Source organism: Orcinus orca, chromosome 14, assembly GCF_937001465.1.
Source record: "Orcinus orca chromosome 14, mOrcOrc1.1, whole genome shotgun sequence".
NCBI lineage: Eukaryota > Metazoa > Chordata > Mammalia > Artiodactyla > Delphinidae > Orcinus > Orcinus orca.
The window spans coordinates 8,893,117-8,918,172 of NC_064572.1; the positions used below are offsets into that span (position 1 = coordinate 8,893,117).

Here is a 25,056-nt window from a genome sequence, read left to right on the forward strand (position 1 = left end):
CAGCGGCCTAGGGCGCATGCGCCGGAGAAGCTATTGCGGAAGCGAGTGGAAGGAGGGGCAGAGAGACGTAGGTGCTGCGCCAGAACCGAGCGTGACGTTGGTGTTTGACGTTACTCGCGAACCGAGAAGGCGGTAACCAGGTTTCTGAAACCTGCCTCCGGCTCAAGCCCTGGGAACCCAAGTTTTGAGCCCACTGGGAGGTGCTGTCATGGTGAGTTGTTTGTTTTTTGAGCCCCAGAAGCTTTACTTTGGCGTCTGGGACAAGTTCTGTTCTCGTTGTCGAGGCAGTTTGTCTGAGTCTCGCGAGATCGGTGGGCTGACCCGTGGGCCGGTATCTCCTAGGAGGAGCTCGACCCGGCCGTCCGAGGCTCCGGTACGTGGAGTCCCCCGGCAGCCATGGATGAGGACATGGTTTTGGCGCTGCAGCTTCAGGAGGAGTGGAACTTGCAGGTCTTGGAGCGCGATCCGGCCCAGGAGCCTCTGTCTCTGGTGGATGCGTCCTGGGAGCTGGTGGACCCCACCCCCGATATTCAGGCCCTGTTTATGCTGTTCAACGACCGTTTCTTCTGGGGCCATCTGGAGGCGGTCGAGGTGAAGTGGAGCATGCGAATGACGCTGTGAGTCCCGAGCCGCGCCGCGGGCGGGGGGCGCCGGCGGCCGCAGCTGGCGCTGAGGAGCTGGGGGCAGGCGGCCCCTCGGTCCTGTGTCCCTTCCCTGCCTTTCTCTGTCCCGCCCAGACAGCGTCAGGGGAGCCCTGTGGCCCACCCCGCGGCGGTTTGGCTGGTAAGGGCACGTTCCTTGGCGTTAGAACGATGAGCTGACCGTTTTCTCATGGGGATTACGGGAGCGCTATAGGACCCAGGCGGGAGAAGCAGCCGGAAGCTGACCCCGAGAAAGGAGGCCGGGGCCGCGGCTTGCTTTCTTCCCCGGGACGCGTGCAGTCTCTGCCGGGCTCGGCGGGTACCGCCGCTGGGCCGCGAGCTCGCGGGTCAGGGTGGGGAAGGGGCGGCGTTTCCCTACTTCTGGGTCCAGGGGATCTTCGGGGGGGGTGCGGCGGGGTGCGTCTCAAAGCAGCCCTTTCCGGCACGCCGAGTCCGGGAAATGCCGGCTCCAGGTAACCTGCTGCTGCGTACGAACGGAGTTGAGAAGTTGACAGTGCGGTTCGAGGCCACCGCGCTTGCTCTTGGATGGAGGCGAAGCGCCCTGAAGTAAGAGATGAAGGTACGACACGGAAGTGTGTTTCTAGTGCCATGCTGCTGCGTATGTGGGTTTCCTCGACACTTCTGGACACAGGCTGCTGGAGACCTGGCCGTTACCGCCACCGACGACTGACCGACGGTGGCGTGTAGGGAGGAGGCAGGGAGCGGCAGAACGGGACGGCCTTCTTCGAGCTCTTACGGCCCGGCTGGGGTTCGGGGGGTCCCTGCTGCTCACGTGCCTCCCTAAGTGGCGCGAAAGGCAGGGGCCGCCGCTCCGAGCGGCTGCGCGTGCGCTCTCGAGAGAGAGCCCCTCCCCCCCGCCCGAGAGCCCTCTCAGTCTGGACCGTTGGAGAAGGAACCGGCGGTTGCCCTTTCCCGTCCGCTTCCCTTTCGCGTATCTTTGCTAAGCGACCGTTTTGTGGTGGTTGTTTTCCAGGTGCGCTGGGATATGCAGCTACGAAGGCAGGGGCGGAATGTGTTCCATCCGCCTCAGTGAACCCCTCTTAAAGTTGAGACCAAGAAAGGATCTGGTGGAGGTATTCTTTGCGTGAACCCGATGCTTAGCTCAGTAATTTAGAAACGCTTGTTACTGGTTTAGACTGCTGTAAATTAATTTGTGCACGTGAACAAGAAAAAACCCGTTTTCCCTCACTGCGAACTTTTATTGTGGGGCAAATAATAGTGATTACCTTATATTCTTATCGTGTTTCGAAAATAGAGGCTTTCAGGTAAGTCACCCAGTGTGATCTTTACGGTAATCCTGTTTATGTTCACGGTGTGTTCTCATTTTTATAAATGAGATAATCAAGGTTCAGAGAGGCAAAGTGGTTGGTTTAGAAGCAGAGAAAAACTTAGGATCCAGATCTTTGTATTGAGACACACAGATTCTCCTGTGTTCAGCCACCATGGTGTCCTCCCAGGACGTGTAGCTGACTGGCAGAACAAAGCAGCGTGAGGGCACACTGCGTATCTAGAGCTAGTGGTCACTCCTGCTAGCAAAACGGAGCCGTGGGAGCTGTCAGAGTATGTTTAGTGGAGTCGAATAGTTGCCTGAAGATCACCAAGATACAGCCAGTGTGAGTGGTCTTGCCCCAGTTATATCACCTGCAGCATATGCACTAGAGGGCATAGGTGGTAGAGAAATACCACCTGTGATATAGGTGGATGGGAAATAAGTTAAAACATGCTTGGAAATATGTTTTTAAGGGTAATAAAAGGTAATGGGTTTCACAACAATGTGAATGTACTTAGCACTACTGAACCGTACACTTAAAATGGTTAAGGTGGTAAATTTTATGTTACTTTTTCTTTTAACCACAGTTTTAAAAAGGTAAATAGCCACTAAATGTAAAATGGTACAACAGAAATAACCCAATTAATAAGAAAGAAAGGAATAAAGGAACAAAGCCCAGATCAAATAAAGAGAAAGGTGGACATAAAACAGCGTTATTATGTTAAATGTAAATGGACTAAACACTCCAGTTAAAAACATGAAACGACATCCTAGATTAACAGAGACATGTTTAATATAAAGACACATGTTAAATATAAAAGGATGAGAAAAAGCATATCATCTAAATACTAGACAACAGAAAGCTGCTATGGCTTTATTAGTATTAGTTTAAAGAATTTAAGGGAGGGAGTTTTACTAGAAAAAAGGGAGACGTTTTATAATGATAGAATAATCTATTAAATAAAAACACATAATGACCCTAAAAGTAATAACATAGCTTTAAACGACATGAAGCATGAATTAGCAGAAACAAAAAGAGAAATAATCAATCCACATAGTTGCAGATGTTAACACAACTCCGTTGGTAATTAAATGAATAAGCAGAAAAAAATAGTAAAAATGAAAAAACAAAAGTTGAACAATATGATTAACCAGATCAACCTTACCAGGAGCCCCAATTGGAACAGCCCTAACTGAAAACTGCTTCATGAATATTTGTTGCATAAATGATTAAATTAACACGTGAACAGTTTTTATCTTTTTAAGGTAATGGGCAAGAAGAAAATGGGAAATAGGTGCTAATGCTTCAAGTGAGCATTTGCTGTCGGCAGAAAGTTCTAACATCAGATCAGGAAGGTGGACAGAGGAAGAATAGGGGGACTCTGGCCCGTATTGAAAGTAGCTGCCTACATTATAATCAGTAGGATTCAGAAAAGGAAAAGACTTAAACTGCTTGAGGAGGTCAAGAAAAGCTTCAGAGATGTGGATTTTATTACTAGTAACATCACCACGCCTACTGCGTGCCGGACTACCCTGGTTATTGTAGCGTTCGCCTTTACCACAGCCCTGCAAGATTAGGGTATCTCCATTTTAAGGGTGAGGGGCAAGTGTAACTCGTCCAGGGTCACGTGGATCACGAATACCAGATCCTCGCTTTAGGCTCTGGTTTCCCTGGCCCTAAAGCTCTTGTCCTGTCCCCTTAGAACTGTTACCACTGCAAACTAAAACATGGGGGTGAGCCTGACAGGACAGGTTGGATTCTCACATGTACACATAGTAGAGGAGACTATCTAGACAGAAGGAACGGGAGTGCTGTGAACAGAAGCGAGGCCACTAAACTTACGGCATGTTTAGGAGCAGAAGTACTTGTTTTGGGCCAGATATAGAACAGTGGTGGGAAATAGAGGTATTTGGGGACCATGTGTGTAGAGCCTAAATGTGGAAAATGGTAGATATATAAAAATAGAAGTGTTCAGTACAATGCCATGTCCCATTTTCGAGATGTGTTTAAATTGGACCAAAAATCAGGAACCTAGGTAGTTTTCTCCTTTCTGAGAATAGTTATCATTATTTTAGAAAGTTGAGAGACATCTGAAATGTAGAATGGCCTTTGACTCTAAGTCTCAGTAGAGTGGCATTTTCTTGAAAAGATAGAGTTGATAATTTTAAAAGGGATGGTTTCATAATGACCAAGTTAAAATGTTCGATTCTCCCATTTTGCTGTTCAGCATAATTTTGTAAGACTAAAATTCATTAATGCCAGTCTAGTTCTTCTGATGGAAATTCTTTTTTTCACAAAACTATGGAGGATTATGAAAAAGGTATGCTTTTGAAGACCTTTATGATTTTCACTTTTTGTGTTCACTTTTTTTTAGAATAAAGTATGAAATAGCAGCCTTAAGTGCTTTTGTTAACTTTGCACCTAAACTGCTGCATCCTTGGTGTGGAATGAGCAGGTTTTACTGTTTGTTTTAAATTTTTACATGATTCAGAATCCCAAAACTATAGAAAGCTGTACACAAAGAAATCTTGATCTCCCCCATCCCTCTATTCTGAACTCTCTACCTACTAAAGGATACTGTTATTAGTTTCTTTTTTCTATCGTTGTTCTGTTTTGCCAATATTTATATCCACTCTTATGCCCTCCCCACCACATAGCATACTTCTTATACAAAATTCTGTGTATACTCTTCTGTACTTTGCCTTTTTTCATTAAAATGATACAGTCTGTAGCCTCCTCCAGATCATTTCATAGAGAAATTTTTCTTTCTTTTTTATGGCTGCATGGAATTCCATTATGTGGCTCTTCTTTCAACAAGGCCCCTATTGCTAAACACTGTTCTCACTCTTTTGCTTTTGTAAGCAGTGCCACCGAGAAAATACCTCATATGTGCGGCCTTTCATTTTAGTCTGGGTGTTGCTGAGTTCAACGATAAATGGATTTGTAATTTTGTTAGATGTTATCAAATTCTCCTCCCCAGGGAGAGGAGAATTTGTACCATTTTGCACTCCTACCAGTGATATATGGGAGTGCTTATTTTCCCTTAGCTTTACTAATGGTGTCAAACTTTAGGAGTTTTACTAGTCTTGATAAGCAAGAAGTGGTATACTAATGTATAAATTTGCATTTCTGTTTTTATAAATGACGTTGAATGTTTTTCACATGTTTATGGATCATATATGTTTCATTTTCTCTGACCTGTCCGTGACATTTGCCTATTTTAAAATTGTATTGTTGGTCATTTCCCTGTGGACTTTTAGGAGTTCTTTATATTTTAGGAATTAATAGGCTGTGAGACGGTTGCACATATATTTTTCTGAGTTTCTTTTTTCGCTTTACTTATAAAATTTTTTCCCCATACAGAATTTTAAAATTTTCATGTAGTTGGATTTGTCAGTCTTTTCTACTGGATTTTTATTAATAATTAAAAAGGCTTTCTTGGAACAAGAGTTCTTAGCCTGGGACCTACAGAGCTTTGGATATTATAGAGACAAAGTTTTGTGAATGTGTGCTTATGTAAGTTTTCTAGAAAGATCGTTCATGACTTTGTTCAGTATCTGAACGGAGCCTGTGATCCAAAGAAGGTTAAGACCCCAGGTAGAGTAAGAAAATGCATTTTTCTTTTCAAAAGCACCATAACAAATTAATTTGACTGTTCTCTGTTTCAGACCCTCTTGCATGAAATGATACATGCCTATTTATTTGTCACGAATAACGATAAAGATCGGGAAGGGCACGGCCCAGAGTTTTGTAAGCATATGCATCGCATCAATCGCCTGACGGGAGCCAATATAACGGTATATAAAGCCACACACATTTACGATATTCAGCAGTTATTTATTCAGCACTTCCTGAAAATAGAGAACTGGGTAGAAACGAATACTGTGTTTGAGGATTTTCCACAGCAAGTGAGAGGCCCAGAGAAGCTGCCTGGCCTGTCGAGGACCACGTAGGCGGAGGGCGGCCGCACCAGCGGTACCCTGGTGCCTCCAGCCACAGCGAGGGCAGCCCGTTGCACAGGGTTGCTGCAGGCCTGCGCACCTCTCTTCTGGACCACTACAGTCCGCTCCTAATTTTGTTGCCTCATCGTGTCCTCCTCCAGTCTGTCCCATATTCTGCCACCATTTCATATGTCATTCCCTTCTTCAGAAGTCTTGATTCGTGTTTCTGCATGATATTGTAGGAGATGGCAGAGCCTGGGGTCAAAAAAGCAGGAAGAGTCAGGTTGCTTGCGTCCAGACGCTGGTGCCACTGATTCACTGTGGGACCCGCAGATTTCTTCTGCGCTTCAGTTTACTCGCGTGAAAGGAGGGTAGTGACAGCACCTACCTGTTGGGTCCTGTGAGGCTTAGAGGAAGTACGTGCAAAACGTTTTAGCACAGTTTGAGTACTCATTAAATATTAGTTTTTGTTATTACTGATTCACTTTTTCAGATAACCTTGCTCTTCCCTTTCTCTTCCCTTCTGCAGCCCCCCTGCTTATGTCTTAACGTTTCTAACTGGACTTTGCACCTCCGTGCCTGTCCTCATATACCCTCTTCCTAAAAGATGCCACTTCTCCTATTTTCTGTCAACATGATCTCCATCTTTACAGTGAGATGCAGCTTCTCCCTCCTTGGAACCTGCTCAGCAGATGTTTAACCTTTTACACTCCTTTATTCTGCTTTCATACCTCTCACGGGGCGGCTCTTGCCTGTCCTCACATACCTCTGCATGAGATGTGTAGTGCAGTGTCTCTACAGGCGCTTAGCAAATATGGAATTGAATGGAACCAAACAGAAATATTAATTCCTACAAAGATTAAATGCCTTGGTGTGTTTAGGTATTTCCTTCCTTTAAAAGGCAACACAGGCCAGTGTGATGGAAAGCGAGAAGTGCTGACCCTCCGTGTAGTATTCTCTAGCCGTCAGTTTAATTTTCTAGAGAGCTCATTTAATTACCGGACAGAGTTCCTTCAACATCAGGGAAGTGGCTTGCATTAACACAATCACATAAAATCCAGATTAGCACAAGAATTACGGAGTTGCTAGTGTAAAAGACTTAGTTTCTTCATCAGAATTCACACTTTAAGCAAAATCCTAGTATACTTCCTGTTGTTCAGTTGGAAGAGGATATGCCCTTTTATCTTGGATGTCTGTGTGTTTTCATCTAGGAGGTTTTATCAGGTGGACACCCCTTGCTTTCACGGGTTACATCACGTTATAGCACACTCCACAGGGCATCCACATTGAGAACAATTTTATTTTAGTGACTACATTGTTAAAAAGTTACATCCCCAGGCTATAGGAATTACGGAAGCTGCAAGCAAAACAGATCCAGTTCGCTGTGGTCTTTGCCGCTGAATTGTTAAGCGGAGTGTTCTCAACACGAGAGAGCGGGCAGGGTCTTACAGGCCTCCTCGCTCCCAGACCCTCTGTCCTCCAGTCTCTTCTGCACCTACCATAATTTGCGTTGTTGGCGTGCTTGCCAAATAATAGAGTTTGTTTGCTTATGATGGAGAGATGGTGATTATGAAACTATTTATCTGTAGAGTTATAGAAAGCTTAGCATTCTTTCCCACAAGGGGACTTTACTAAAGAGTTAAATGCCTTGGTTTAAACAAACAAAACAAAACTCATATGCTGTGCTCCTTATATAAACAGTAACGTTTCACTGAGAGGACAGGAGGAAAAGGTGCTCAGTCCTTCAGGAGTATCCGTTTCAGACGGTGCCCTGCTGTCCTCAGTACTCCCGAGGTGGGGGGGCTATAGCCATCCTGTCTGTCTCCTGCTTAGGTTCTAAGTAAGATTTCATCTAGAGGGTGAAACAGACGGATCCTGTTGAAGGACTGAAAAGCACATTTACAGAGAATTTTATTTGACTCGAAGCTTTTCACTCAGCAAACACTGAGCACCTTCCCTGTGCCAGGCGGTAATAGCCACTAGGGGTACAGGCTGAGAACTTTCAAGTCCTGGAGAGCTTTTCACCTATAATCAGATAAAATGATGGCCCGAAGCCTTCTTATGAAGAAATGGGCGGAGCCGGGCGCGTGTGCGGGGCGGGTTTGACAGACGCTGCACGAGGTTTGGGTCCAGCATTTACAGGAAACAGTCCTCAGGACCCTTTGTTTACTTACAGGGGAAGATTTCAGCTTGGCAGTGGGAACAATTCTTATTTATTACAGCATTATATAAAATCTTGTCTTTATCCTAGTTTTTCATCATTTAGAAATAGGGGTTCTAAAACTTTTAGCATTTATAGAAGCTTTTTGGTTTTTCTTTTAATTTTCTTCTAGTCTCACCTTTTTCTATCTTTACACAGTTTATGAAGCACTAAATTAAGTGCTGCTGTTTCCCATTAAAATGAACTTTTGAAGAGAAGCTAAATATCGTTACTGTCTTTCCCAAAACACAACTTCAGAAAGCTCTGGGAAACTGGAAAGTTGAAAAAGGGGGCGGGGGGCTGCTTATATATTGCTTGTATATTCTCTTACACTTGTTAACCTGCCTGCTTAACGCTGACAACTTTGTCTCGACCCAGGTGTACCATACTTTCCACGACGAGGTGGATGAGTACCGGCGACACTGGTGGCGCTGCAATGGGCCGTGTCAGCACAAGAAGCCATATTACGGCTACGTGAAACGCGCCACCAACAGGGCACCCTCTGCCCATGACTACTGGTGGGCTGAGCACCAGAAAACCTGTGGAGGCACCTACATAAAAATCAAGGAACCAGAGAGCTACTCAAAAAAAGGCAAAGGAAAGACAAAACCAGGAAGGCAGCCAGTATCAGAAGCAGAAAATAAAGGTAACTCTGCTTATATTCTCCCAGCTTTTCCACGGCTGTGGCTGTGACGCAGACAGTACTGTCCATCAGGGAACTGGCATTAGGTAAGCTTAAGGATTGTTTCTAGTGTAGACGTTTTCAAGTGTGAACTCAAGGGAAAAAAAAAAATCCCGTTGTCCATGAAATGGTGGTAGAAAACTATCCTCTGCTGTATACACATGTGAGTAAAAGTAGGAGTAGTTTCCACCGCTGAAATTTGAGGGTGAAGTCCCTTTCCCTGTCCTGACTCACTGGGTCATTAGGATAGAAACAGAAGGCAAAGACTGTCCGAATGAAAACAGTAATTCAGATAACAATGCCCGGAATGGAAGTCCTAGCTACACCCCTTCCTATCAGTTGGAGTCTATCCAGGTGACTTCTGTTGATGTATGTATTTTCATTGGGAGAATGGGAAAAGGATATGACATGTATTACGCTAGTACTTCATCTTCAGGATTTATCCCTTTCCTGTGCAGTTCAGAGTTACTGCCTTTTTTTTTTTTAACTTTTTTTAGCTCTGTAATCTCACTTTTTTTTTTAAGTCTTTATTGAATTTGTTACAATATTGTTTCTGTTTTGTTTTGGTTTTTTGACCTGGAGGCATGTGGGATATTAGCTCCTTGACCAGGGATCGAACCTGCACCTCTTGCATTGGAAGGCGAAGTCTTAACCACTGGACCGCCAGGGAAGCCCCTAGAGTAACTGCCTTTTGAAGGGGTAACAAGGTTACTAAAGTTAATGCTTCTTCCCTTGGGAAGTTGTGGATTTGATGTGATAAGGACTCACAGACATAAGCTATATTTCTCATGTCTGAAGTGTTCATTAGTAAGTTGAGAAGCTATAGAAGAATTTATGTGGAGAGATTTTATGCCCTCAGTTTTGTGAGTTGGGAAGATAAGAACGTGGTAGCAGATTTTTCGCTTCTGGAATGACACTTAAGAATACTAACAGCAATTTTCAAGGTAAAAGTTACTTTGCTGTTGATGTTTGTGTGATAGAACTGCTTATCTAAATATGAGAGGGTGTTTTTGTCCTTTATGTTTTCTCAGTACCACAGCTTTCGGACTGCTAAGGATTGTCCATCTCCCGTCAGTAGATAATTACAACATAGTTCTAATGCAGAACAGAAGTAGTATTTCTTCATTTGGAAAAGCTATCCATTAGCTTAATATTTGTTATGGTATTGATTTTGAGCCAAGGAAGAATCTTATTTGCTTCTTTTGCAGGTAAACCGAACAGAGGGGAGACACAGTTGTTAATCCCTTTCAGTGGGAAAGGGTATGTTCTAGGGGGAACCAGCAGTTCGCCTTCATCTGGGAAATGTCTCACTTCACATGCTGTTAAAACCCAGGATCTTTTAAATCAGGACCATTCAGCAAATGCCTTAAGACCCAATTCGAAACCTGAGGTGACATTTGAACAGAACGGCTCAAGTGGGAAAACGTCCTTAGTCTCCGCTGCTCTCAGTTCCAGTCACCAAAGTGTTTTAAGCAACTACTTCTCTAGAGTATCGGTCTCCAAGCACAAGGCTTTCAGAAGTGTGAGTGGGTCTCCGATGAAAAGCCTCACGGTTGGTGACATCACTAAAAACTCGGTCTCTTCTAGTTCTCAAAGGAGGGTGACATCTTCTAAGATATCCCTAAGAAATCCTCTAAAAGCAGTGCAATCGACATCTGTGACTGCACCCCAGGTTGCAGGTGGGCCTGAAGATCAATTCCCAAGTAAACGCCCCAGGCTCGAAGACAGGACTGTTTTCAACAACTTTTTTATCGCGAAAGAGCAAACACAGAGTGGTGGTAACGATCCAAAGTGTGGTTCACGTCCTATAGCTGCAACGCAGAATGCCAGCAGTTCATCTAGTCAGAGCAAAATGGTTCACTGTCCTGTTTGTCAGAGTGAAGTTTTGGAGTCTCAGATTAATGAGCACCTGGACTGGTGCCTTGCAGGTGATAGCCTCTAAGTCAAAAGCTGAAAACAATCTCTGAAAAATGAATGGGTCTCACATGTCCCACCCGTATTACCTCATAGCACAGTGTCAGCCGCTCAGGAATTCCTGGTTAGTGCTAAGATTTGCAGATTATAACCTAGTTCACCCATATTAAATGTTCTATTTTATATATACATATATGAGATTGTAACTTAAACTATTTTATGTCTGAGGGTGCTATACTCACTCGTAGGTGTACTGTAGCCCAGAGTTGCTTCTGGGTGCATACACGTATAATTTTTAGATACTTATATTCTTTCTTTTAAAAGTATTTAAATCTGTTAATCTTTTTAATTTGCATATTTTCCTTAAAATAGTCAGTGAGGAATCCTGTCAGGTGTTTGGTTAAATTCCTTTAATAATATTAAAACTCATTCCCAGAACTGGTAATATTCATAGTATCGGACATATTGACCAAAAATACAACCTAGCTGTTTTCCGGTACTCAAGGCTTTTGGTTTTTCTTTTTTTTTTCTTCAAAATTTTAACAGGAAATACATTTCCTATATTATAAAGATTTTTATTTCTCTGTTTCACTAAAAGGTGGCAGCAGGTTTGAGGTTAAAGTAGATAAGCAGAGTAAAATAAATTCCTTTTGGAATATTGCTGGTAACAAATAGCCACTGTAATTCTGTGGGCCGGGGTTGAGCTGTTCTCTCAGCGCTTTAGCAAAATGACTGGTTAAAACTCAGTACTAAGTAACTGGCGTATATAACATACCCAAGTTGCCTAGTTTATGTACAAGTGGACCATCATCTGGAAACAGTATTATGAACCTTAAGCCAAAGTTGAAACCATTTAGGAATACCATTTGTGTATGTAAAAAATTATATTTCTTTTAAAAAACATTCTTTTCCACGTCCCAGCAAAGGGACAGAGATAGTTTGGTCAGTTTACTTTGTCTCATGGCTCTGCCGCCAGTGTGTTGGCATATTTTCAGGGCCTTAGTTCACAGCTTTTCTTTTTCTTAACTTTGTTGCAACACGACTTTACATCCGTAAGGTGCAGCTGGGTTCCCCGCTGAGTGACCACTACGCAGGTGCAGTTAGAGAGCATTTCAGTTGCCATGAAGTGTCCTTATGGGCAACTCTTGCCAGCCAACACCCACCACCCCAGAGTAACCAATGTTTTCATCTGTCACCACGGTTAGTTTAGCTTGTTTTTAAACACTATGAAGTAGTACCTTTGTTGCTATAGGTAGCAGAAGTTCAGTCTTTTCATTGCTCTGTAGTATTTGTATGAATATGCCCGAGTTTATCTATCATTCTGATATTAATGGACATTGCAATTATCTCCAGTTTGGGGCTGGCCATTCTGAATAACGCTGCTAAGAACGTTCTTACTCATTTCTGCTGAGCATATCCCCAGTCTGGAATGCAGGGTCACCAGGTGCATTTATGTTTAGCTTTAGTAAATGCTGCCAGTTTACAGTCCTGCCCGCAGTGTATGAGAGCTTGTCACTCAGCAGTCTTAACGCTGTTGTCAGTCCTTTTCATTTTAGCCTGTCTGGTTGAGTGTTTACGAGTTTTGATATTTCTTAAGCATGAAGTTAATAGTATATAATAAATATTTATAGATAAATGACTTAAAATGTGTATTATGTTGAATACCGTTACACTTTCATAGAGGATCATTTTCTCTACTTCAATTTAACAAATTTTGTGCAGTTTAACACTTTTTGGGGGCGGAGGGGTGCAAAACCGTACAAGGTTCTGGGGCTGTGAAGTAAGTAAGAGCCCGAGTCCTCAAGGAGCTTTACAGCCTAGTCGGGGAGTGAGACAAGCAGAGGTGGTTTCAGCGCAGTAAGTGCTCTGATGGGCTTCTGCCGGCGTTGCGGGAACTTAAAGACGATCAGCAGAATAGCCCAGGGCTTCAGGGGACGGAGGGACAAGCTCTACATCCGGCTGAGTCTCCTAGGGCCAGTCAGGGTCGCCTGGGGTCGGGGTGGGGGATAGAAAGGGCCTTGCAGAGAAGGAACACGAAGGCTTGGAAACAGACCGGCACGTTCGACTGGGAGAACTAAGCTGTTCCAAGTGGACAGAGTGTATGTAAGATGTGAGGGGTAAGATGGCAGGAGAAGGGCTGCAGACAGGACAGGTGTACGCAGAGCCTGAGGGCAGAAAGACCCATCCGTCCGTCACGTTCTGCACTTTACATCCAGTTTGTATGGCCCCTGTTCATAACACATCTGCTGATTCAGGTGGGGCTGGTGCAGTGAGGGTTGGGAAGGCTTATATGCCAGCCAAGAACATTCGAGAAGTGTTTTGACCAGTTCTCCGGGGGCAACAGACACAGGAGGAAGAAAGGGGGGCAGTGGCAGGGAAAGAGAGAGGATGGGTTCGAGAAATCCTCAGGTTGTAAAGTCAAGAGCTGGTCAGTTTTAAGGGATGATGGGAATGTTAGTTGGCAAGAAAACAAGTTAATTTTAAATTTGGGATTAAATAAGCCTTCGCGTCAATCGCTCAGAATTCTGATACTCCCCAATCTGTCATTTATATTAGAAAAATAGTTTTCTGTTCTGTTGGTTTGTTTTTCCCTTTTAAAGCAAGTTTCCTATCCTGATAACAGTCATTTGGGGTCAACCTTTAAATGTTGTTGCCCTTCATGTTGGAGAGATGGGGTGGGAGAAGGGGAGCAGACTTGACTTCTGTAAAAATTCGGTGTTTTTTAAAGTCAAGATTATACAATATCTAGCAAAGCAACTTTAGACTTAGAAAGTATAGTAGACTTTCACAGTAGACTATAAATGCGTATCCTAACTGGAAATTCTAAGGTGGGTGGGAAAATGGGACAAAAATCTCGCAGAGTATCCCGTTGTCCTAAAGCTCTGAGCTTGTGGGTTTCCCCCCCCCCCCCCCCCAAAGCTTAGAGGAGTTTTAAGTAAATTAGAATGTCAAAGTGAAAGAGGCGCTGCATCTCCCTGCAGATTTAGTACCCAGCTGGGATCCCGTGCCTGGGGCACATGCGGTATCTCCTCTCACTGGGCTGCTTGGTGAAAAAGCGGAAGTCTTTTTGCAGTTAGTCCTTATTGAGGGGCAGTGGGTTCCTGTTGTTCTTTGTCTCAATTTTTTGTCCTTGAGGCTATTGGTGCCTTAGCAATTTGTTGTGTTTGTTGTTGACTAAGTAGCATATCCACCAAATGAAGTGAAACTATTGGACAATTATTATTACAGGTTAAATTGCCTGGGGAGTTGAAATTAACAGAAAAGGATGCAACGTGGAGATCAGCTCTGGTTTTCCTTTATTTTTCTAACATTCCACTAGAATGTTAGAAGTTATATAATTCCATACACATCATCACACACCTTTTGATATGAAAAGTGAAAGACTTGATCTTCTTAAGTGACTCAGGAATCATCTCAATATTAAAATTTACACCGTTGTAGACTGTAATACAGAAACAAGCCGCTGTTTGCTTTCTTCAGTTCTGGTGCTAATAAACCTACCAAAAGATTTATACCCTCTGGCTTAACTGAACACCAGATGGCGCTCTTAGTAAATTAAATTTCTCTGAAAAACCGAAGGCAAAAAGCAAAGCCAAAAGGATGTAAGGGAGAAACTTCAACAGGCATAGTAATTGCTAATTTTGACCCATAAAGGGAAACGGTAGGTTAGGATCTCAAGTCCTGAGAGAGGAGGGGACACAGCAAGGCCAAGAGTGTGTGCTTGTTCAGACAAACGAGGACTGATCTACAGGGCACCGTAATCTCCCCAGACTTGTTTTCATTTCACCTTCCACTCTGAACACTTAACAAACATATGGCAAAACATGGTACTCCCCAACAATGTCTTCCAGACGCGGTGGGACCTATACTTTCTACTGCTTTCAAAATCACAGCACTCTTCCTTTGAATGTCTGGTACTTCTTATTTTGTTGTGTATCATCTAGGTTAGTCTGAAAGCTTCCTAGGACATAATGTCCTTTGCCCCTGTGTCAGAGGTCTAGAAGAAAGAAGAGGGGCCTGTTAAATTCTTGGCGTTTCTCAACTTCCATTGTTACCTGCTTTTGCAAAAACATCTTAATGTAACACTGACTCGTTCCCATACTTCCCTGAAGAATCAAAGTTTGTATTTTCAAGATAGGATATTCTTAAGACCCAAATCATTCCAGGTTATAAGCATGCTTTGCAAACTAAATACATGAAAATCTGCATCTACATGAAAGAAAACTGGATTTCTTTAACAAAAGATTCCTCACAGGGTTCCTTTATGTATTTGTATACATTTAAAATAATTCCATAGGGAAGGTAAGATGCACCCAGACACCTGTTCAGTTGCATTCTTAACATCAGATACTCAAATAGCCACCTCCATAGGATCCCCGAGGGGAGGATGGAGTCTAGCTTCTTGGCATGTCTGTGAGAGCCACCGTGGTTGTTATTTGTAGACTGTTCATTCTCATTGGTATAGCAGGCGTGTATGTGTCCATCCTGCTTTCCAACTCTTTGTGCCTATTTTATTTTGTACTCTGGGCTGCTTTCCTACTTTTTTTTTTTTTTTAATGGCCTTCATTATATATTCAGTTAAATCTATTCTTCCTGGGGTACCTCACAATTTAATTTTTTAATTTTGTCATTTTCAATTTCTCTGAGTTACATCAGCTCTTGTTTCACAGCTTCCTGAGGAGTCTTTTGGACCATTTTTGTTCTGAGGTTTTGAATTTCGAATTTCAGGTGTTAGTTTTTATTTCCTGCCAAGTTCTGTTGGAGGATATTTAATTCACACCGAATATTGTTGCAGTTTTCTGCCTTATGGTTGAGGGGAGAATTTTCAGCAGCTATACTTCTCGTTTTTTTTTCTTCTTATAGATAGTAGTGTTTGTAGATATTTTCTTCCCCTTTCGGCTCATTTTGAAAGGTATTCTTTTCCTTGACTTGCAGGAACAGTTGGTTCGATGTAGGCAAGGATGAGGGGTTTCTGATTCAAGAGTGTTTTCTTCTGTTGGAACAGTGAAATACGGTATTTCTCAAGAGAAGACACTTTTCTTTGTGAGGTGTGTTGGGGCTTGGAGTCTCACCTGATTCTGTAATTTTACTTTTCTAAGACCCTTACTTCCTCCTTTCATTTTATCATCAAGCCTCCAGGAGACATCTCCCCCTGTCCCAGACACAGTACATTCCTCACACAGCCCCCTTCAATCTCATTCAGACTTCCCCTTGATGATCCCGTGGGCAGCGCTGTGATGCACTGGTGTGAGGCGTCAGCATCCCCATCACTCGTGCTGGGGGCCCTGTGTTCTTGCCCTGTGTACTGCCACAGCTAGGCCCCTGCCCTTGTCCCTTTACCATATAGTTTCCACCTGACTCTGCCTTCATAGGAATTCTGATGCCGGCTCTAGTTTCCCATAAGATGAACTTTTTTCTGTGTCTCACAGTTATGCTGCAGGTACAGGTTATAGGTGACTTCGTTGGGAAGACAGTGAAAGAGATTCAGATTTAGGCAGCAACTACTATTCCTTGGAAAACCAGAAGCTCAAGTACTCCCCCCTTAAATATGAACACACAGCAAGAACTATCAGACCTGGGAGGAAAGCTTCTAACCTGACAGACAAAAATGAAATCAAACAGAAAATAACGTTCAATACTGTGTCTATTCAACAGAATAGGTTTTTCTATATTTTAAAAATTTAGAGAACATAAAAGAGAGCTCTTGAAAATTAAAAACGTGAGAGCAGACGTGAAACCCTTGCGGGCAGAACTGAAAAAGACACGTCTCCTCGGTAAAGGACAAAGACGCAGAGGAAGCAGACGACAGCAGCTGGCTCAAACCTGAGGTGCACTGTCTGAATGACACGGGTACAGAAAGAGCAGAGAGGGTGTAGGGGAGAAACAATTTAAGAAAATGTCCCCGAATGTACGGCACGAATTTACAGCTTGCACACCTAGCGTATTGGCGGAGAACGGGTGACTGTAAAACGGTGGAGCCCTGGGGACAAAGAATTATTCCGTGAGCTTCCACAGAGGAAAAGCAGATGACATGTGAAGAATCAGAAACAGGAACGGATCCAGATTTCTCAGCATCCACACTGCGACTTGAACCTGGACAGTGCCTTCAAAAGTCTGAAGGGTAATTATTTCCAAGCTAGATTTCTAAACTCAGGCAAGTTACCAATTAAATGTGAGGGTCAAAAAAAACCAACAGACATTGGTCTCAGGAAACTGAGCTCTCACATACTCTTTCACAGAACGCGTTGAAGGCCAGGCCCACCAGATTGAGGAACTAAACCAACATGGAGGAAGACATGGGACCCAGGAAATGGGAGACCCAACGGAGAGTGGTGATAGGATCTCCAGAACAATGTGGAAGGAGGTCTAGGGAAGGCAGCTGTACGCCAGGCACAAAGGGCAACCACTCCAGGTTCCTGCAGGTTAGACGCCACAGGGGAAAACAAAAGATCAAGCAAGACATAAAGAAAAAAGTAAACTGGGAAAGTCATCATGGTTTATTCTGCGTCTCACCTTTGAATTAGCACAATAGCCTTTCCCCCCTCCCCCCCCACCGGCTGCGCCGCGCGGCATGCAGGATCCTAGTTCCCCAACCAGGCATCGAACCCGTGCCCCCTGCAGTGGAAGCGCAGAGTCCTAACCACTGGATCACCAGGGAAGGACCGCCAGGGAAGTCCCAGATAGTCTAACATTAATGTGACCTAAGTTACAATGTAATTATGTAAGGAGATCGGGGAGGTGTCGCAGGGGCAGTGGAGGGGGCTGGAGAGACACCTGTATTCTTACCTTCCATGTGGGGAAGTTAGGAGATAAATGTCGGACAATGAAGAATCAAGAATGTAGCGACGCGGGCTTCCCTGGGGGCGCAGTGGTTGAGAGTCCGCCTGCCGATGCAGGGGACGCGGGTTCGTTCCCCGGTCCGGGAAGATCCCACATGCCGCGCAGCGGCTGGGCCCGTGAGCCGTGGCCGCTGAGCCTGCGCGTCCGGAGCCTGTGCTCCGCAACGGGAGAGGCCACAACAGTGAGAGGCCCGCGTGACGCAACTGTATTAAGAACCGGGCACACACCCAAAGAATCACTTAGAAGAGGTGAAATCTTTTCTCAGGGGAAGGACACAAGGGGCTGTTTTCCTTAACAACCCCTACAAAAACAAGCTGACTTAGCTACGTGTGCATTTATACCTTTGACTTTCTAACTGTAAAGGCATTTTATAGAAAAGCATAGAAATATAACAATTTTGGCAGAAAAAGGCCTAATCTCAATGAAAGAGAGGTCTCATCCAGTAACTCCCTATCCAGTAACCTCTACACCACCTGTTCAGAGCGCAGAAATTATCCATTCGATAAGAAGAGCTTTAGCCGCCTGCAGCTGCGTAGGCTCTCCCTGTCTTATGAACTGGTTTATATTTAAGTGTTTTCTACTTGTAAAGCTCTTCCCGGCTCATGAGGCCACGCCCTTTATACATATCATTGGTCCAATGGTCCGTCCTTGAGCGCTGCCATGTTTCAGGTGAAATTTACTTGCTGGTCAACATCATGAGAAGACTCTGCCTTAAAATCAACGGCAGAATCTGGAGAACGCATTCCTGGCATTAAGATGTCTAAAAACCTATTCTTGAAGCAGTGGAGACTGGGTACTTCTGAAAGTCCATGTACAATTATATGATCAAATATATGGTATAAATACATATAACTGCCACCCACAGCCGAGATACTCTCATCCTTGAACCCTGTGTGTCTTGGGAATAACGTGTGTTTCATTTAGGTCGCGCACGACTCTTAAGATTGGAGCTACTGTGCTTGTTTTCAGATGAAAAGGGCTCCGAAGGTCACGCAACTAAGTGGCTGAGCCAGAACTAAACCGATTGGTCAATCCTGCTGTGCTCTTTTACCACACTACCAAATTTAACTAAGTCTTCATCCCTAGCTCATCTGCCCTCTCCTTTAATCCATGCAGCTATGTTTCAGCACAACTGTCCAAATGCCCCAGGATAGGTTGGGATATAACAAAAACACCATACCGAAAAATATTTTAAATAAGAGATAAATGAACTTGTATATTGACCTCATATTGTGAGAGCTCTTCAGTTTCTTGCATACACACATAGGACACCTGTGACGGCCAGCGATAGAACCTAGTGGCCCTTCCTTTTTGCAGCCGAGGGGCGACACAGATATGCTCGACAGCATAAAAATCCTAGTAAAAGGGCAAGAATCCAAATGCTGAGAATCCAGCCAGAGGTCATGGAGCCCGTGGACCCAGTTCAGCTACTCCCAGGATGTTGCTGAAATTGTCGGACTCCCATGTTTACTGTTCTCTCTTCCCCGTTATCATTTATAAAAAGCAATACCAAACGCTCTGGACTGAACCAGAGATGTGTGATAGAAAAGCACATTATCTGACGGAAGGGCCCATTAAGAAAGTCGGTGTATGATAAAGGATTAAAAAAAAACAAGACAGGCGGAAAGAAGCATAACTTTTCAAGAACATTTATACATCTTTTTAATTAGATTAGCTTTACAAGCATCTGGAGAGCTTTTTCATAATGAAACGCCGCTTCTCAAATTACATGACTTTATAGTCTATCTGTAGATGAATCCTCAAATTCTTTGCCTGCTGTGGATAAAGGTCTGTGTTTTACGGCTGGTTAATATGGTGAATGAAAACAGCATTAGAAGCTTTATCTTTAACCAGGATTAAACACATATAGGCCACAAAAAGTTTTAAATTTTGTTTTATATAGAGTCCTGCTTGGTGACAAGTTAACGGTCCCACTAACATGAAATGAACAGATTTTAAATGGATATTAAAGGAATGGCTATCCCGATTTCTCAATCCTTTCACAACAATCTCCAAGAACTTATATAAACTTTTCCAAAAACAAAAAACAAAAAAACACAAAAAACCAAAACTTAAAACCTGTCTGGTGAGCAAAACCCACAGGTAGTAGAATCTGACACTTTGCACAACTGCAGAGAAACACATCTGAATGACACAGGGGCTCCCAGATTAAAAGGCTGTTGCTGTACACCTTCACAGACAAGCCTCCCATCCACATCATACGATTTCTACTAGACCTAAAAATAACAGCGCTTTTTGAGTTGTGGCCTCAGGCAGCGCACTGCACCGCAGGCCGGGTGGCAAAGACAACTTGCGCTCGGGGAGTGTGGAGGGCAGGGGGCAGAGGCACTTACTGTCGAGACGCTCCGCTGTATTCTATGGAACTAGGAGAGGAAGCGGAACGAAACTGCACGCAGGCGAGGAAAAACAACAGTCAACTGTAATTGTCTCCTGCAAGTTCTCCGGAAGTGAGATCACAATACTGAATATTCAATCCCACCCTAAGTCCACACTGTCAGTTCACTAAACAATTTTTTTTTCATGTTTTACATGAACAATAGCAATCTTTTAATAAAAATTACTGAGCTTTCCATAGAAAAGGTCTCTAATTGAGTACAAACTATACAGATGCTAAAACTGTCATAGGTTGAAATATACAGAAATATTTCTGTACACTCACATTATTTTGGCAAAGAAGATTAAGGATAGAGATAGAAAACTGAAGTGGGCAAAGGTCTTACACCCATAATTCACGCAAAATACAGATACCACCCTTAGGGCTTTGCTGAAGAGCCTAGGAAACTGAAGTCTAAGACACCCATCCTAATTCAGGTGTTAAATGACAGAAGTCTGGGAGGCCTTGTGTGATTTTGTAGTATTCCCTCTTTTTTTCCTGAAAAGTGAAAAAGCAAACTCATGAAACATAAAAGTATCTGTTTTTCTGCTTTGTGTTTTGTGTTTGTAAGCTAAACATCCATCTTTCGGTACTGACGAAGAGCATCATGTCTGGGGAGTGTGTCAGCAGGGGTCTGAGGCGTCACTAACGTTAAGTCTCTACCAACACCGTTCAGTCTGAATGCGCACAGCCTCCCCTTGACGCTACCCAACAGGAACGAGGTGCTGATCTGCTGACCAGATGGGCACAGGAGTAGGAAGAAAACGTTAACAGCAAAATTGAAAGTACAATCAACTTGACGGGAAGCAAAAGGAAAAGTCTTAGGAAAGGGGACAGTATCTTCTACATCTATAGGATATATATACCTGAAAGCATAAGAAAGCCCTTTATCTTGGGAACTTGATGCTGAGGATAACCTCAAGTTCATTTAGTGCCAGTCACTTTAGTTTTTTTTTAATGTAACTTAAAAGATAAAACCTTTTTACTGTGTATGTTTTCTTACAAAGCATGAACTAAAAGTTATTGGTAGTAAACGGTGATGGTTTTTACTGTTATGTTTCACTACTAACAATGTCAGGAAAACAACAGCAGCAATTTCTAAGAGTCCAAATTAGTGTAAGACAGGACACAAAACAATCGGATTTTTCAGCTGGTGATTAAAGTGCTCCTTTTCCTATTTTAAGTAAAAAGAAAATTAAAGTAATCATTAGTCACTGGCAACAATCATTATAAGAGGCCTCTTAGGGCAAAATTTAATAGTACGAAGAGGTTTACAAAAATAGATTGATGCTATTTGGGGGAATAATACTGTAATTTTTTTCTCAATTCAGTTTTGATAAATTGTACCTGATCGTATAAAAATTACTTCAAATTCAAACTTGACTATATAAAAAAGGGAGAGATGCAATGCAGTCAGCTAGACGACAGACCTGGCAAATATAAGAGTGAAAAAGTTCCACCTAGGGCACTTATCTCATGTCCAGATGTAAATACCACTTTCAGCTGATAACTTATATTCCTCCCATCACAGGTTTGGAGTCAATCATGCAGTACAAAGCCACACAGTCAAAATCTTCGTTTTGATGCAACACAAAAAAGTTGTTGGTTTCCTTAAATTGCCAACTGGTGGTCTATTTTCTTTGTCCCATTTATTCGTATTCACAAGTTAACAAACAGCGTCAATAATTACTGTAGATGAGTGGGGTATTGCTGGATCAAAGGCTCTATAAGACGTCTTTACTGATTGAATCAGAAGGTTTATTGAGTTCAACCCTCACACCTTTTTCACCTGCAAGGTAAAAAAAAAAATTCATTCATTCAGTAAGCACCAGAGTACTGCTTCCCACTAAGTTCCTAACAGTATGCACAGTGTTTCAGCTTTGCAAACACACATCATCTGAAAACGATCATGCTTGCACTTCCAAAAGTTACCCTCAGGACTGTATTACGAGGCATGCACAGACGCTGAACTAGTAAACCCTCAAAGGGAAAAATCATTCTCTACACAGAGATAATGATTTTTGTCTCCTTTTATTTGAAAAGCAAATCAAACTGCTGTAAGAGCACAGTGTGTTCAGCATCACTGAAAGCACACTACTAGGCTTCTGTCCCAAATAAACTTTAAAAATACACAGAAAATGCGTGAACATTCAATTTTTATAGTTTTATAAAAGGCTGATGTGGGATTATCAACGGGCTCATGAATATACAGCTAGTTAAATCAGTAATATGAATGAACTTGAGCAGGTTTGTGGAGATACAAGGTAGGGTTAAAAGACAAGACAGGTCAGTGGTCCATCCGATGGAAACCTCAGACCCAACCGCTCCAGGAGATAACCCGTAACTGGGGGTGACCTATGGACGCCACTGGCAGACATGGACTCCACATGCCTGTCTGCTTTACTGATTTCAGCATGTCAATTCATCCCCTTTGTATTAATTTTCTTCATGTCCACATTTTACATGGCAGACCTGGAGTACTCTTCAGAGCACGTACATCTAACACGGAAAGGATATTATTACCTTTCCTCTGCGGGGAGAATGAGAGGAAGCCAGCCTGTGACTGAAAAGGATTACCACAGAAAAACTCAGCTTGGACTCAAACGATTTTCCCAGACTTCTTTGTCTCAAACTTTCCTCATCTTTGGGCAATTGTGACGGTTCAAGATAACAATGAAGATGACTTAAGAGCAGCCCTCTTCAATAGGGGAACTAAGAATCAGACGGAAACAAGGAGCCAGTCTTCTGGCTCACGGAAAGCCCTGCCTGGCTGCGGGGTCTCTTCCTTCCGGTGTACCCTGGCCCCAGATGTTTACCTGTTAGATATTTTACTTTAGCTCGTGCTCTCTCATCTGCATCAAAATACCAAACAGTTATTGCGTACCTAAAAGAAAATTCAGAATAGGGTAAGAATGATCACACTGGGGAAAACAAAGGGTATTCTGTTGCAAAGGTCTACTAAAACTTGTAACGCCAAAATAATGCCTAACTTGGGGTGACATCAGATGATAAGGGAGCAGAGCAACAGCCCACTCACTTAACCAGTAGTCCCAGTGCTCAGGAGTATGGCAGAGAGCCAGGAGTAGCTAAAATTCATGTTGCAGAGTTGATGAGTTTTTATGACTTTCTTAACACCCACTTAACCTACTTGATTATCTGTTTTGCAAGCCCACAGCAGATCAGAAACAGACAGTAAGAAGGTAAGAGTGGCTGTTACAGAAAAAGCACGCTATCAATAGCACAAGTTCTAAAAGAAAAGCAGAGAAACAGAGAAGGACTCAAGGCCAGGGGCCCTGTAGAGCAAGGGAGGGCTAAGTCTCCACCACTTCTAAGGACATCACTACACACATACCAGCAAAGAATCGTGATGGGGGTTTACAATTTTACAACCTGGAGTCATCAAGAAAGTTACATTATGCTAAGAATGTTTTAGGATTTTTATCAAAGCAATTATACTATGTTTTGTTTCATTTTTCTGAAAATTTCATCACTCACTTGGAATATCTCATTTCACAAATACTGAAGAATCTCTGGTTTATTAAATACCACTTAGTTACAGCTTTTGGTACCAATAACGTGGGAAATGTGCACACACCACAGGAAGTGGAAGCCCGCTGCACATGACCAGCGCCTGAGTAGAACGCAGCCATCGGTCAGAGTGTCCTGCGGCTTCTGGCCAGTGTTCGCTGGGGGCAAAGCAACACTGACTGATCAAATGAAGAGCCAGCAAACGTGGCAGAACTAAATCCTGTAACAGGTCGGAAGCAACGAGTGAAAGGCAGAGTAGAGTGGAGGCTGGGAGTCTGGGCAGCGGGGAAGGCCGAAGCCCCAGGCCACTCAGCTGCAAAGGGGCAGAGCTGAGCTCGAGGTCTGGCCTCCCGGCGTCCAGAGCTCCAGCCCCTCCCCTGCCACGCAGCCTCTTCTGTCCTGTCAGGCGGCCGTGGCAATAGGGAAGTGCACGCACAAACACTTCGGTATGTCTTCCGCACCTGCCCTACACTTTCAGTTACGTAGTCATCAGAGTTCTAACACCTGCCCCAAGGCCTTCCCAGAAGACAGCTGCAGAGCAGCAGGCGTGGCTCTGCTTCCCCTGCCTCTCCCTCCAGCCATCTGTTTAGAGGCCCCTCGTCCCCACGTCCCCCTCTGCTGGGACTTCCACAGCCGCCCCCGCTCCCGGCAGAGGCCGACGCTGCCCTACTCCCTGCTCCCCACACTCCAGGCCCAGTGGTGACACTGGACCCATCGATTCCAATTCAACAGGCCTGTCTCCCTCCTCCAAACCCCTGGAGCACTCCCCTAATCGTCTGCCATCTATTTACCACCTAAAATGTCGGTTCTGTCTTCATCTAGAAAGGCTACAACCACACCGTAACCGAGATTCCATAAAAAGCAATGTCTGTGAAGCGGTCTCTAGGGCAGAGACGGGCACCGGGGGGACGGGAGGCGAGGCGGGGATTCAGGACGGCGCGCCGTGTGATGTGACGGGACCCCCGGCCTCCACCCAGGGATTCTTTTGGCCGCTAGCCACACCACTCAGCCGGCACTCACTATGATGAATTACGGCTGAGGCGACATGGCTCGGAGAGAAGCCAGAAGGAGGGACAGGTGACAAAGTCTGCAGAGCTTGAACCTCATCAACTGCTGGCCCGTCTCTAACATCATTATCAAGAGGCAGCTCTTCTCCCAGTGTATCTAAGGGACCTAGGCAAATGCGTGCCAGTGATTCACTACTGTAAGGTTCAAAGTCCCTTCTACAATGAAAAATAGGTATTTAAAAAGTAGCACTTTTTTTCCCAAATATTCATTTTGATAACAATGTCTGTAACATATTCCATTTTAATAGTCTAAACATTTTAATTGGGTCATGGTAAATGGTAAAAGAAATGTTTTTAAGAATACGTTAAACATAATAGGTTTAGAAAACTAAACTTTGTAGGAAGAGAGTGTAACGTAGAAAATAATGCAGAGGAGCGTGTAACAAGCCTCACAGACGCTTACTGTTGAAGCTGAAGGGTGAGTTTTCTAACATTAACTCCCAAATACCTCTTCTCCACTTGTCTTTGCTCTACTCTTCTTCTTCTGTATTTCTACTCTCTGGTTATGTGTTTTTCTCTTCTGTATCATTTTTCTACGTCATCCCTCTGCCCCCCA

The 25,056-nt window shown here is 43.7% G+C and overlaps 2 protein-coding genes across 7 annotated transcripts in view; one reads left to right on the top strand and one right to left on the bottom strand.

Annotated features, from left to right (window-relative positions):
• Positions 1-59: 59 nt before the first annotated feature.
• On the top strand, positions 60-24,973 carry SPRTN (SprT-like N-terminal domain). 6 transcript variants are annotated; one of them, XM_033408891.2, is made up of 6 exons: positions 60-211; positions 343-617; positions 1,636-1,735; positions 5,602-5,730; positions 8,453-8,720; positions 24,256-24,973. In XM_033408891.2, the coding sequence occupies exons 1-6, from the start codon at positions 209-211 to the stop codon at positions 24,456-24,458; spliced, it is 978 nt and encodes a 325-aa protein (XP_033264782.1). In that variant the 5' UTR covers positions 60-208; the 3' UTR covers positions 24,459-24,973. The 6 variants fall into 6 exon arrangements, with proteins under 6 accessions (XP_033264782.1, XP_033264783.1, XP_049553506.1 ...); XM_033408892.2 differs by lacking the exon at positions 24,256-24,973 and adding an exon at positions 22,376-22,791; XM_049697549.1 differs by lacking the exon at positions 24,256-24,973 and adding an exon at positions 16,910-17,156 and having other exon boundaries at positions 61-211.
• The window catches only part of EGLN1 (egl-9 family hypoxia inducible factor 1), a 56,772-nt gene continuing 50,863 nt past the window's right edge, over positions 19,148-25,056 (bottom strand). Inside the window, exons 4-5 of the mRNA XM_049697550.1 lie at positions 22,722-22,789; positions 19,148-21,694 (exon numbers count right to left, since the gene is read on the bottom strand). Of these exons, the coding sequence (XP_049553507.1) occupies positions 21,630-21,694; positions 22,722-22,789 (133 nt within the window). The 3' untranslated portion in view covers positions 19,148-21,629. The remainder of the gene's footprint in view (positions 21,695-22,721; positions 22,790-25,056) is intronic.